Source organism: Salmo salar, chromosome 19 (assembly GCF_965601325.2).
Source record: "Salmo salar chromosome 19, fSalSal1, whole genome shotgun sequence".
Taxonomy (NCBI): domain Eukaryota; kingdom Metazoa; phylum Chordata; class Actinopteri; order Salmoniformes; family Salmonidae; genus Salmo; species Salmo salar.
Genome location: NC_138309.1, coordinates 42,710,395 through 42,725,000, shown reverse-complemented (window position 1 = coordinate 42,725,000; position 14,606 = coordinate 42,710,395). Strand labels below are relative to the sequence as shown.

The window sequence follows — 14,606 nt, the reverse complement described above, 5'->3', positions numbered from 1 at the left end:
ACACTGAAGCCTCAGGACCCTCATCCAGCTGGTCCTGGGGCTGAGTTCACAAACCTGTTCTACTAACACACTGAAGCCTCAGGACCAGAACATCCAATCAATCAGAATAAACCAAATTACAACACAATCAAAACAAGAGCGTCTGCTAAATGACGTAAATGTAAATGTCAATGTAAAAACTACATTACTTATTGGGAAACACAAGCACATAGCAAAATGCAGTGCTATCTGGCCCTGAATCGACAGTACACCGTGGCTAACTATTTGACCATGGTTACTGATCAAAACCTTAGAAAAACCTTGACTCAGTGAGCACAGCCTTGCCATTGAGAAGTGTAGACACAGGAAAACCTGGCTCCCTGTAGAGGAAAGGCTGTACAACCACTGCACCACAGCAGAACCTGAGACAGAGCTGCATTTCCTGACAAAATGTCAAAAATATAAAATAATTAGAGAGTGTCATTTTTCCAAATTTGAAACCCTTATTCAAGGTTTCACAGACCTCTCTGATGAGGATAGGCTACCCGTCCTGTTGGGGGAGGACGCAGAGAGCTGTGGGTTGGCAGCGCACTACATTGCTGCCTGCCATAAGATGAGGGACAAAGTCTGACAGACCAATCAACCTGCACATGTCCTCTACTGTAAGCTTATTGTTATTGTTCAATGTATGGTAATTTTGACCCTTGGTTATTGTTGTTACTGTTGTCCTGTTGACAATTTTGATTCTTATTATTTTCATATTGTAAATATCCAACGTAGGCTTTGTGTACATTGTTACGTCATGTCATTAAAGAAAATTGAATTGAAACATTGAGGGACAGAGACAGAGAGGGACAGAGAGAGAGAGAGAGAGAGAGAGAGAGAGAGAGAGAGAGAGAGAGAGAGAGAGAGAGAGAGAGAGAGAAGAGACAGAGACAGAGACAGAGACAGAGACAGAGAGAGAGAGAGAGAGAGAGAGAGAGAGAGAGACAGAGAGAGAGAGAGAGAGAGAGAGAGAGAGAGAGAGAGAGAGAGAGACAGAGAGACAGAGAGAGAGAGAGAGAGAGAGAGAGAGAGAGAGAGAGAGAGAGAGACAGAGACAGAGACAGAGACAGAGAGAGAGAGAGACACAGCAGCAGGGTTAAAACTGTAGAAAGACCAGAAAGAAAGAGAGAACAGCAGGAGACAAGCTTGAAAAAAATAAGCCTGGCAGAAGAGAAGGAAAGAGAAAACCCAAAGCAGAGCTAGACAGGCCAACCCAACCCACACCAGCCTGGATCCCAGCACCACAACAGAGCTAGACAGGCCAACCCAACCCACACCAGCCTGGATCCCAGCACCACAACAGAGCTAGACAGGCCAACCCAACCCACACCAGCCTAGGTAGGAACGGAAGGGAAGGAAGAATGTTAGATTGGTTGGTTGATAGAGAGGAAGAGAAGCAGTGTGATACAATAAGAACACATACGGTTTCTGCTCATCCAGACGGCTGTATCGCTGATTCTGTCTTCACAGAGAGAGAAAACAAAACAGAAAAATAAAACAACATGGCAGAGGTCAGCTTGGGATATTCCTGGAGGACAAACTAGTGATCAACTGTTCAGGTTACAAAAAAAATTATCACAAAAATCAGGAAGTTCAAGGTCAGTTCTCTTTACAGTGACAGAGGACCTTCGACTGGGTTGAGACATACATATGAGAAACCTTACCAAACAGCTTGACAAGAGTGCAAATACTGCAGTGAGAAACACAGGTGTTTTCCTGAGTATTTTCTGGAGAGTATTAGTACCAAAAGACCAGAACACTAGTCCATAAACAGCTGCTGGGTGGTGCATAATAAAACAGACAGAAACGCATTAAGCCTAGACGTTAAGCCAAAATGGGATTCACTGTCTGTCTGCACGTCCTGCAGGCATGCAGCTGGGTAAACAACAGGCCTATCTAAGTGTCATTATCCACTTAGTACAGCAGAGTTAGACAGGAGACAAACGGAGCCCCAGTCAGCACCTCAGAGTACTGTCATGAGACTAACGTCTAGTCCCATCTACATGTTCTCTCTCCATTACAAAAGTAGACCTTTGGCCTCTCTCCCGCTGTCCCTCCAGCTGTCCCTCTCCCTGCCTCCCTCGGTCCGTCCGTCCCTGTCCCTCCCCCTTGGTCCGTCCGTCCCTCCCTCGGTCCCTCCCTCCCTCCCTCGGTCCCTCCCTCTCTCCCTCCCTCCCTCCCTCTCGCCCTCGGTCCCTCCCATCTCTCTCCTCCCATAGCTAGCCCTGAGTCATGACTGTAGTCCTATGGGGTTAGATGCTATCAAATATCCAGCTGCGCAAATACTGAAAAACATCAGCTAGATAAACAAACATGACCACTGAAAGAAGGCTCAGCTGTTCTGCAGAGTATTTAAAGTGATAGAGTGTAACCATGTCATGTTTGCAGTTTCTAGGAGTTGGTGAGTTGACAGAAGCCTAAAGCAAAGTGTATTGTCCTTTTTACCCACTGTCCTCTCTGGCAGATGACTCAACTACTTCCTTTGACTTCTGAGCACACTGGCTCTTTCTTGATTTGTCTTCACGTCCTCACGTCCTCTCTCCTCCTTCTCAAAACACCTCATTGGACCTTATCCTCCACTGTGTTTTAAGAAGGAGACGAGGAAGTGGGATGCCAGGACAACAAAAAAAGACTAATTGGGAATGAGATATTGTCCTCAGGAGTAAAAGGCAGTAGTTGACTTGTTCATCAAATCAAGATTTGGAAACTGCATTACTGACGTGGCCTCATTACTGACCTGGCCTCATTACTGATTACTGACCTGGCCTCATTACTGACTACTGACCTCATTACTGACCTCATTACTGACTACTGACCTGACCTCATTACTGACTACTGGCCTGGCCTCATTACTGACTACTGGCCTGACCTCATTACTGACCTGGCCTCATTACTGACTACTGACCTCATTACTGACCTCATTACTGACTACTGACCTGACCTCATTACTGACTACTGGCCTGGCCTCATTACTGACTACTGACCTGATTACTGACCTCATTACTGACTACTGACCTGACCTCATTACTGACCTGGCCTCATTACTGACTACTGACCTCATTACTGACTACTGACCTCATTACTGACTACTGACCTGGCCTCATTACTGACCTGGCCTCATTACTGACTACTGACCTGGCCTCATTACTGACCTGACCTCATTACTGAACTGGCCTCATTACTGACTACTGACCTCATTACTGACTTGGGCATTTTGAAACACTCTACAGAGGGGCTACATATCCCTGAAAACAGTAGTACTGTACAGACTGCATGATTTTGATTGGCTTTGCCTGGGAAAAGAAACTGTAAGAAAAGTGATGATTATTCCTAGTTCCTCCATTTACCCAACATCTGTCTGTCTGTCTGTCTGTCTGTCTGTCTGTCTGTCTGTCTGTCTGTCTGTCTGTCTGTCTGTCTGTCTGTCTGTCTGTCTGTCTGTCTGTCTGTCTGTCTGTCTGTCTGTCTGTCTGTCTGTCTGTCTGTCTGTCTGTCTGTCTGTCTGTCTGTCTGTCTGTCTGTCTGAGGACAGTAAACTCTGCTGTGCGCAAACTCTAACCCAGTAGAAGCAGTCCATCTCGTGGCCTGGCTAGTCTAGGTTCTAATCTAGCCTCTGTCTTTCTCCCCGCTGGCATCCTCTCTCTGTCTTTCTCCCCGCTGGCATCCTCTCTCTGTCTTTCCCCCCGCTGGCATCCTCTCTCTGTCTTTCTCCCCGCTGGCATCCTCTCTCTGTCTTTCTCCCCGCTGGCATCCTCTCTCTGTCTTTCCCCCCACTGGCATCCTCTCTCTGTCTTTCTCCCCGCTGGCATCCTCTCTCTGTCTTTCCCATCGCTGGCATCCTCTCTCTGTCTTTCCCCCCACTGGCATCCTCTCTCTGTCTTTCCCCCACTGGCATCCTCTCTCTGTCTTTCCCCCACTGGCATCCTCTCTCTGTCTTTCTCCCCGCTGGCATCCTCTCTCTGTCTTTCTCCCCACTGGCATCCTCTCTCTATCTGTTAAATAAATCTGAAAATCCCATAAAAACATATTTTTTTAAACAAGTAGTCTGTCTGGACATTTATTCTCCGGTAGAACACAAAGCACTAGGGCTATATCAGGCTGCAAAGCTAACAAGAGTTACCAACAACCTGGCCTTCTACTCCAGGAGTGCAGAGGTCACATTCTAAAGGCTGCGGTGTAGTGATATACCTGTCTGCGTCAGTCACCAGCGCCAAGCGGCCGTAGTCCCACGCTACCTTCCTCAAGATGGAGAACACAAACAGGAGTACCTAGGAATGCCACACACAAAATCAAATCGGTCACATACACATATTTAGCAGATGTTATTGCGGGGTGTAGCGAAAATTCTTCTGTTCCTAGATCCAGCGTTGCAGTAATATCTAACAGTACACAACAATACACACAGATCTTAAAGTACAAGACCTTGGCGCTAGAAGCAGAGCTACCATGTCTGTCGGCGCCATCTTACTACGGTCTTCAATAGGTAGGGAGAAGTCCCAATGTACACAGAGGGTAGCTAGCTATTACACAATACATTATTGAAGCAAGGTGTTATTTCAAATCCCAACTGTTTTCCTGTATTTACATATACAGAATCAGAACCGGAACCAGTTAGACACACTACTTAGTGGTTACATCCGTACCGTGGGGCCCTGAGTTTTCATTGAACCAGGAACAACACTGGGCCTAAGGTATAGGCTATAGCCAACTAAAGTTTTTCCCAGGCCAGATCAGATGGTCAATAAAAGAAATGTAAAAACTCTTGGCCCTACTAAATATTAATCTGAATTTGGTGTAGAAAAATAAATAAAAAGACAGTGACGGACAATAAAGCTGGATTGATACAAAAACAGAAGTGACTCACCAGGAAGCACATGAAGTCGAGTGCGAGGACGGTGGGCACTCCTCCAAAGGGCAGACCCTGGAGCACGGTGGAGCGGATACGGGCGGTGTAGCAGTAGTCCCTGGAGGTCTTACCCCCACCGGAGGTGTTGCTCTGCTGGGTAGGGCAGTCAGCCAGGCCCCCTCCGGGACACACAGCCCCCTGGACCACGGCCCCCCACCCCACCACACCCACCACCACCACCGTCAGCAGGACAGACATGCTGAGGCTTCAGCTAGGAATCAGCTCCACACTCACTGTAGCATCTTAAAGACCTGGAGGAGAACGAGAATTCAGTTAGGATTCAGCTCCACACTCACTGTAGCATCTTAAAGACCTGGAGGAGAACGAGAATTCAGTTAGGAATCAGCTCCACACTCACTGTAGCATCTTAAAGACCTGGACGAGAACGAGAATTCAGTTAGGATTCAGCTCCACACTCACTGTAGCATCTTAAAGACCTGGAGGAGAACGAGAATTCAGTTAGGAATCAGCTCCACACTCACTGTAGCATCTTAAAGACCTGGAGGAGAACGAGAATTCAGTTAGGAATCAGCTCCACACTCACTGCAGCATCTTAAAGACCTGGAGGAGAACGAGAATTCAGTTAGGAATCAGCTCCACACTCACTGTAGCATCTTAAAGACCTGGAGGAGGACGAGAATTCAGTTAGGAATCAGCTCCACACTCACTGCAGCATCTTAAAGACCTGGAGGAGAACGAGAATTCAGTTAGGATTCAGCTCCACACTCACTGCAGCATCTTCAAAATGGGGCAGCAGGTAGCCTATTGGTTAGAGGGTAGGGTCAGTAACCGAAAGGTTGCTGAATCGAATCCCCGAGCTGAAAAAGGTTAAAAAAAATGTGTCGTTCTGCTACTGAACAAGGCAGTTAACCCACTGTTCCTAGACCGTCATTGTAAATAAGAATTTTTTCTCAACTGACTTGCCTAGTTAAATAAAATATCAAATTTAAACATTTAATTAAACACCTGGAGGAGAGAGGATTTAACTCACTGCAGCGTCCATTGTTTGAGAATTTGATGCTCCCTGACTGTCTGGTTTTCATTTTGGATGATTTTTATCTGGCCACAAGAAACTGTATGAATGTAGTTACATGATCATTCCTACAATTTCTATTTGGTTTTAGTCATTTTCAAGTACAGTATATTGAGTTTGTTCCCCCTCCCCCCCCAAAAAACACTCAAACCATTCAAGGGTCTGATTGGACCCGCAGGGCTCAAAACTACGATCAAAACACTTGCATTTGCAACCTATTTTAAAGATTTTTTGTCGCTAGGGTGGCAGTTAAAATAATATAGCTGGTCACTTTAGCGTTTTAGGCCACAATTGCCTTTTTAAAATGTATTTATTATCAAGATTTAGTCAAACAGCAACAATAGGTATGCAGCAATTGGGAATGCAGCAATGGGTATTCAAAATGTTTTGTCCGAAATCGATAGAATTTTTGTGAGGCACAATTCAGTCATCATGCACTGTTTGAATACTTTTTGGGGGGGGGGCTTTCCCCCAAAAAAACTTCCCGATTAAAGGTTCACTTCAAAGTAGGTCTACCTGGCAGAATGATATCATGATGATTTGTATCCGTCACATGTAGACTACAATGTACAGTACAAAAACACTTGCCAGTCCCGAGCACAATTAAATTAAAAGGGCAACTACACAATTAAAATTGTTTTGTTTTGTTCCCAGACCTCAAAAGATGTCTCCTATAATGTGGTTTAAGCATTGTTGTGGACTTACCCCGGCGTGATGTTTTGATAACCGTGTAAATCTCTCCCGGACAAGGTGACTTTTATCAATATATTCAGCTCTATATACTCTCAGATTAGAAAATGCTAATTAGCATCAAAGTAGACTACAAATCCCTGCAAGATGCTGCACGTCATCTTTAGCTGACAGCTTTGCTAACAGGTATTGTGTAGATTTTTTACTTGCCCAAGACAGTTCACAGAATTGTCAATTTAGGGAAATGTAGCCAATATATTCATTACTAAATTTAGCTAACATTAGATAGTTAATCCAGAGGTTCATAACTTTGCCTCGAATTTGGTAGTCTCAACAAGATCATGGCCCTGGTGAGGGACGTGAAGCTTGAGACAGGCATTTGTAGTTCTATATGATAGCCACATTAGCATTTCATTTTCAGGGGGGTAAATACAGGCAAATGTATTGATAAAAGTCACCTTGTCCTAGAAAGATTTACACGGTTATCAAAACGTCATGTCAGGGTGAGCCTACACAAAACACAGCCCTTATTTTAAGTGTTTCTAAAATTCCCTTATGGGAAAAATGAATGGTGGAAAAAAACAATTGGAACCATTCCCTGTTTGACAGCTAGGTTTTATGGGTATTATGAATCATACAGTGGTACTCTATTTCATCCTTATCAATGTGAACAACCAGGACAGATCAAATTCTCTCAAAAAGCCTTCATTTTAACTTTTGGGGAAGTCAAAAGAGAGATAAAAATGACTTTTTCTAGGAAATCAAAATGGATTTATTTTTCTGTCTTTCTGAATATATTCTCAGACTACGGTGGTAGTAGTTGAAGAATCTGTCTTCGGAGTGTTTGAGGGATAGTCTACATCTGGTAACAGTCCTAGACCAGGCCCAGCAATGGTGTAGTTTAAGTGCACAAAGGTGACAACGTGTGTATCCCAAATAGCACCCTATTGCCCATAGGGTTCTGGTTAAAAAGTAGTCCACTATGTAGGGAACAGGGTGCTATATGGGATGCTATCTATCGCTTTCTTTTCGCTGGTTGAGAAGAGTAGGTTGTCTCCTCTCTGGGTTGAGACTGTGGTCTGTGTGAATCCTGTACCCTCTATTAGCCCATTGTTCTCCATCAGCCTCCCTCCCTCTCCCTCCCTCCCTCCTTCCACGTCAGGGTGATGATGTCACAGCGTTCCAGGAGGAGGATAAATGGGTTAGTGTTAGGACAAATGAGCAGCGTTTGGTAATCCAGTGTGTGTGGGACCATTTTGGTGCTGTCAAAAATGTGATTTTCCTTTTTAATGTTATGTTATTTCCACACTAGGAGGTTGAAATAAAACTCTGAAAATTATGATAATACCCCTTTTGTGTAAGAGCTGTTCGATAAAAAAAAAAAAATCCTGGTATTTCAGCCTGTTCAGGTGGGATGGAATTTTTGGCCCAGATCATGACATCACAATCTGATCTGATTATTCTGTCCAATGACCAGTCATCTTTTATTTGCATATGTATCCTCCTACTTTGAAGGGGTAAGCGGGGTTGGCTCTAGAGCAGAGATTATCAACTACATTCAACCCCGGGATGATTTTTTCCTTGAGTGGATGGTCAGGGGGCCGGAACATCATTTAAAATAATTTGCAGGCAGCAAATTGACCGCAAAAAGGGGAATACTTGAGAACAGATTTCCAAAATTAAAATCATTTGGAGCTGGTTTCCTGGTGTTTTTAAATCTTTCATGTCCAACAATAATAACAATAATAATAATAATAATAATCTCAGAAAACTTGGGGGACCAAATAAAATCCTCCACTGGACAAATTCAGCCTGTGGGCTGCCAGTTGGGGAACCCTGCTCTATAGTCTAGACCAGGGACCCCCAACCCTCTTCCTGGAGATCTACTGTCCTGTAGGTTTACAGTCCAACCCCCTGTGAAACAGATTTTACAGGGAGTCCACCAATTCCCTATGAAACAGACTGTATAGGGTCCTACTATTCCCTATGAAACAGACTGTATAGGGTCCTACTATCCCCTATGAAACAGACTGTATAGGGTCCTACTATCCCCTATGAAACAGACTGTATAGGGTCCTACTATTCCCTATGAAACAGACTGTATAGGGTCCTACTATTCCCTATGAAACAGACTGTATAGGGTCCTACTATTCCCTATGAAACAGACTGTATAGGGTCCTACTATTCCCTATGAAACAGACTGTATAGGGTCCTACTATTCCCTATGAAACAGACTGTATAGGGTCCTACTACTCCCTATGAAACAGACTGTATAGGGTCCTACTACTCCCTATGAAACAGACTGTATAGGGTCCTACTACTCCCTATGAAACAGACTGTATAGGGTCCTACTACTCCCTATGAAACAGACTGTATAGGGTCCTACTATTCCCTATGAAACAGACTGTATAGGGTCCTACTATCCCCTATTTCTCTAGCCTCTAAACAGACAGCTTTATCTACCAGGTTGGTGTTCAGCAGGGAAACAGAAATTAGCCCAGGTAGTGCCTCCCTGTTTCGGTGTGTTCTCTTCCAATTTGGTACCTAACGAACGATAACCCAGACCTGATTGAAAAGGCTTTGACTACGCCGTCTTCCTACAACTGACGACACACTCGCCACGCATAACAAGTTCAGACTCATGTAGGGAATATCACGATAACAAAGTGCCTTAATAAATCAATGACCCACAAGAAGAAATACAAACAAGCTTATCAGATCTACTGAGTCATATTATTATCAGTCTCCGCACTTTTCTGGACCAGGAACCACAGTGGTGCACTAGGCCTATATAGGGAATAGGGTGCCTACATGGGGAATAGGGTGCCATTTGGGACAGAGGGAAGATGTTCCCAGCTGTCGTCAACATATTTCCACAAATCTAATATGCAGAATCTGTGAAGGAGACAGAGGGACTTTTTTGAAAGTCACAAACAACCCTTCTGTCTGCACTTTAACTGTTCAACTGGTTGACTAAAACTCTAGTTCACACACACACACACACACACACACACACACACACACACACACACACACACACACACACACCACACACACACACACACACACACACACACACACACACACACACACACACACACACACACACAGTGTACAAATCATAGATCAAGGTGCGTATGAGTCTGAGGTAAACTTCAGACAAACAGTCAAAAATATAAAACCCTGCAGACAAGCAGTATCAGCCAACCGTCCAACTATCCTCCATGCCTATCCACCTCCTACACTATCCTCCATGCCATACCACCTCCTACGACTATCCTCCATGCCTATCCACCTCCTACACTATCCTCCATGCCTATCCACCTCCTACACTATCCTCCATGCCTATCCACCTCCTACACTATCCTCCATGCCTATCCACCTCCTACACTATCCTCCATGCCTATCCACCTCCTACACTATCCTCCATGCCTATCCACCTCCTACACTATCCTCCATGCCTATCCACCTCCTACACTATCCTCCATGCCTATCCACCTCCTACACTATCCTCCAGGCCTATCCACCTCCTACACTATCCTCCATGCCTATCCACCTCCTACACTATCCTCCATGCCTATCCACCTCCTACACTATCCTCCATGCCTATCCACCTCCTACACTATCCTCCATGCCTATCCACCTCCTACACTATCCTCCATGCCTATCCACCTCCTACACTATCCTCCATGCCTATCCACCTCCTACACTATCCTCCATGCCTATCCACCTCCTACACTATCCTCCAGGCCTATCCACCTCCTACACTATCCTCCATGCCTATCCACCTCCTACACTATCCTCCAGGCCTATCCACCTCCTACACTATCCTCCATGCCTATCCACCTCCTACACTATCCTCCAGGCCTATCCACCTCCTACACTATCCTCCAGGCCTATCCACCTCCTACACTATCCTCCAGGCCTATCCACCTCCTACACTATCCTCCAGGCCTATCCACCTCCTACACTATCCTCCAGGCCTATCCACCTCCTACACTATCCTCCAGGCCTATCCACCTCCTACACTATCCTCCAGGCCTATCCACCTCCTACACTATCCTCCAGGCCTATCCACCTCCTACACTATCCTCCAGGCCTATCCACCTCCTACACTATCCTCCAGGCCTATCCACCTCCTACAGTATCCTCCAGGCCTATCCACCTCCTACACTCTCCTCCAGGCCTATCCACCCCCATCACATCCTCTAGTCCTATCCTCCAGGCCTATCCACCTTCTCCACTATCCTCCAGGCTTATCCACCTCCTCCACTATCCTCCAGGCCTATCCACCTCCTACAGTATCCTCCAGGCCTATCCACCTTTTACAATATCGGGTGCACAACCTCTACTGGGCCTAGTCTATACACCGACTATATGACCTCTCTAGGCCCGGTGTTGTTGTCTTCCATTTAAGAATTTTTTTTCAACAGAACCGGCGGAATGAATACACCCCTGATCCCCATCGCACACAGAGTTAACTTTCATAGCAGCAACATACAAAGAGCATCATCACTTTGCTCGTTGTATAATTGTATCTACACGCCCTCCTCCTCTCACCTTTTCCCTTCGCTTGTGGACTTCAGTGCACAACACAACAGTCATCTGTGACCTGGCGGACAAACCTCTCCAAACCCAAACCTTCATACCATAACCGCTACACAGCCTACATCGTTGTCACCATATTATTAAGGTCATAGTGAATAAAGCTACTAGCACTAACGAGTTAGTAAACCCGCTACAATCAAGTAGTACAGTGTACAGCAAGCAGTTTAGCAGTTACTCCGGCGGGTCCCGGTGGCAATTAATTCATACAAGCGAAAGCTTACCTTGACTGATGAGTTCCAGTGTTAATAAGAATAGCCTTAGCCAGCTAGCTAACATAAATAGCATTCCTCTCTGTTGGAGTCAGGTTGTTGAGCTAAACTAGCTAGCTGAGTAAGTGAAAATAATTACAAAATCTCTCTCCAATTTGGGGGGGGGGGGGGGGAATTAATTTGTTCAAAACTGTTAAACTATTGTCTTTCTATTACTCACCACATTATACACTGTAGTGCTAGCTAGCTGTAGCTTCTGCTTTCAGTACTAGATTCATCCTCTGATCCTTTGATTGGGTGGACAACATGTCAGTTCATGCTGCAAGGTAACACAGATACATAGGCTAGGTACCTCAGATACAAATGCTTGTGAAAGTATTCACCCCCCTTGGCATTTTTCCTATTTTGTTGCCTTACAACCTGGAATTATTATTATCTATTTTTTTTTTTTGGGGGGGGGGGGGGGGGGGGGGGGTTGTTTCATTTGATTTACACAACAATGAAGATAAAAAATATTTTCTACTGTGAAACAAGAAATAAGACAAAAAAAAAACAGAACTTGAGCATGCATAACTATTCACCCCCCCAAAGTCAATACTTTGTTGAGCCACCTTTTACAGCAATTACAGCTGCAAGTCTCTTGGGTTATGTCTCAAAGCTTGGCACATCTAGCCACTGGGATTTTTTCCCATTCTTCAGGGCAAAACTGTTCCAGCTCCTTCGAGTTGGATGGGTTCCGCTGGTGTACAGCAATATTTAAGTCATACCACAGATTCTCAATTGGATTGAGGTCTGGGCTTTGACTAGGCCATTCCAAAACATTTAAATGTTTCCCCTTAAACCACTCAAGTGTCGCTTTAGCAGTTTGCTTAGGGTCCTTGTCCTGCTGGAAGGTGAACCTCCGTCCCAGTCTCAAATCTCTGGAAGACTGAAACAGGTTTCCCTCAAGAATTTCCCTGTATTTAGCGCCATCCATCATTCCTTCAATTCTTACCAGTTTCCCAATCCCTGACGATGAAAAAACATCCCCACAGCATGATGCTGCCACCACCATGTTTCACTGTGGGGATGGTATTCTCGGGGTGATGACAGGTGTTGGGTTAGCGCCAGACATAGCGTTTTCCTTGATGGCCAAAAAGCTCAATTTTACTCTCATCTGACCAGTACCTTCTTCCATATGTTTGGGGAGTCTCCCACATGCCTTTTGGCGAACACCAAACATGTTTGCTTATTTTTTCTTTAAGCAATGGCTTTTCTCTGGCCACTCTTCCGTAAAGCCCAGCTCTGTGGAGTGTATGGCTTAAAGTGATCCTATGGACAGCCACTCATATCTCTGCTGTGGAGCTTTGCAGCTCCTTCAGGGTTATCTTTGGTCTCTTTGTTGCCTCTCTGATTAATGCCCTCCTTGCCTGGTCCCTGAGTTTTGGTGTGCGCCCCTCTCTTGGCAGGTTTGTTGTGGTGCCATATTCTTTCCATTTTTTTTAATAATGATTTAATGGTGCTCCGTGGGATGTTCAAAGATTCAGATATTTTTTTATAAGCCAACCCTGATCTGTACTTCTCCACAACTTTGTCCTTGACCTGTTTGGAGAGCTCCTTGGTCTTCATGGTGCCGCTTGCTTGGTGGTACCCCTTGCTTAGTGGTGTTGCAGACTCTGGGGCCTTTGAGAACAGGTGTATATATACTGAGATCATGTGACACTTAGATTGCATACACGTGGACTTTAACTAATTATGTGACTTCTGAAGGTAATTGGTTGCACTAGATCTTATTTAGAGGCTTCATAGCAAAGGGGGTGAATACATATGCACGCACCACTTGTCCATACTTTACATTTTTTAAACAACTTAGTTTTTTCATTTCACTTCACCAATTAGGACTATTTTGTGTATGTCCATTACATGAAATCCAAATATAAACCCATTTAAATTACAGGTTGTAATGCAACAAAATAGGAAAAACGCCAAGGGGGATGAATACTTTTGCTAGGTACCACAGATATACAGGCTAGGTACCACAGATATACAGGCTAGGTAAGTACACCCTGTGAATGACTCCGCATGGAAACAGTGTGACTCGGCTACCACCGTCACCAAGCTAGCCCATCTGACCAGGAGCTGGTTGCCATGACGCCACCGCCACGTTCCGCCAGAGATTCTCACAACACTACAAACAGAAGGAGCATGGAGGCAATGAGGGAGACAATCACATGTTGAGCCCTGGTTAAACTAAATTCACCGTCTGCTAGATGGGTAGAGTCAATGGGCTGATTGCTCGTCTACTGGCCTGACTGGCTAAAAAATAATCTGTGTTGTGGGCTGGGGATAGGAGAAATAGAATGGAATGGGTCAAGAGAATCTGTGCTGTGGGCTGGGGAGGATAAGCTAGATCGGGGGTCCACAATCCTGTTCCTGGAGAGATACCCTCCTGTAGGTTTTAACTCCAACCCTGTTCCTGGAGAGATACCATCCTGTAGGTTTTTGCTCCAACCCTGTTCCTGGAGAGATACCATCCTGTAGGTTTTTGCTCCAACCCTGTTCCTGGAGAAGTACCATCCTGTAGGTTTTTGCTCCAACCCTGTTCCTGGAGAGGTACCATCCTGTAGGTTTTTGCTCCAACCCAGTTGTAACTAACCTGATTCATCTTATCAACCAGCTAATTATTACAATCAGGTGTGCTAGATTTGGTTTGTAGTGAACCCAATCAGGTGTGCTAGATTAGGTTTGTAGTGAACCCAATCAGGTGTGCTAGATTAGGTTTGTAGTGAACCCAATCAGGTGTGCTAGATTAGGTTTGGAGTGAACCCAATCAGGCCCCCCGAGGACTGGAGTTGTCTCTTTTGCCCCAGCCAACACACCTGACTCCAATAATCAACGAATCATGAGCTTCAGTTTACAACGCAATTTGTTTAAAATCAGCTATGTTTGTTAGGGATGGGGAAAAAGTGGGACACGACCGGAGGACTGGAGTTGCCCATCCCTGGGCTTGATAGAACAGAATGGGTGAACAATGAGGCTAAGAAAAGGTTTGTTGAGCGGAATACTCAGACATGTTTTGAGTGGAGTGAACCATCTCTTGAAAGTGTATTTCACCCCACTAACTCCATCTCTGTCTTGTCCTGACTCGCTTATAAAC

The 14,606-nt window shown here is 45.1% G+C and overlaps 1 protein-coding gene across 2 annotated transcripts in view; it reads right to left on the bottom strand.

Annotated features, from left to right (window-relative positions):
- LOC106578786 (mechanosensitive cation channel TMEM63B) overlaps positions 1-14,606 on the bottom strand; it is a 97,677-nt gene that overhangs the window by 68,157 nt on the left and 14,914 nt on the right. Inside the window, exons 2-4 of one of the 2 annotated variants that reach the window (XM_045702296.2) lie at positions 4,889-5,181; positions 4,213-4,292; positions 1,448-1,486 (exon numbers count right to left, since the gene is read on the bottom strand). In XM_045702296.2, coding sequence (XP_045558252.1) covers positions 1,448-1,486; positions 4,213-4,292; positions 4,889-5,128 — 359 coding nt within the window. In that variant the 5' untranslated portion in view covers positions 5,129-5,181. The remainder of the gene's footprint in view (positions 1-1,447; positions 1,487-4,212; positions 4,293-4,888; positions 5,182-14,606) is intronic. The other variant, XM_045702297.2, reaches the window with a different exon arrangement.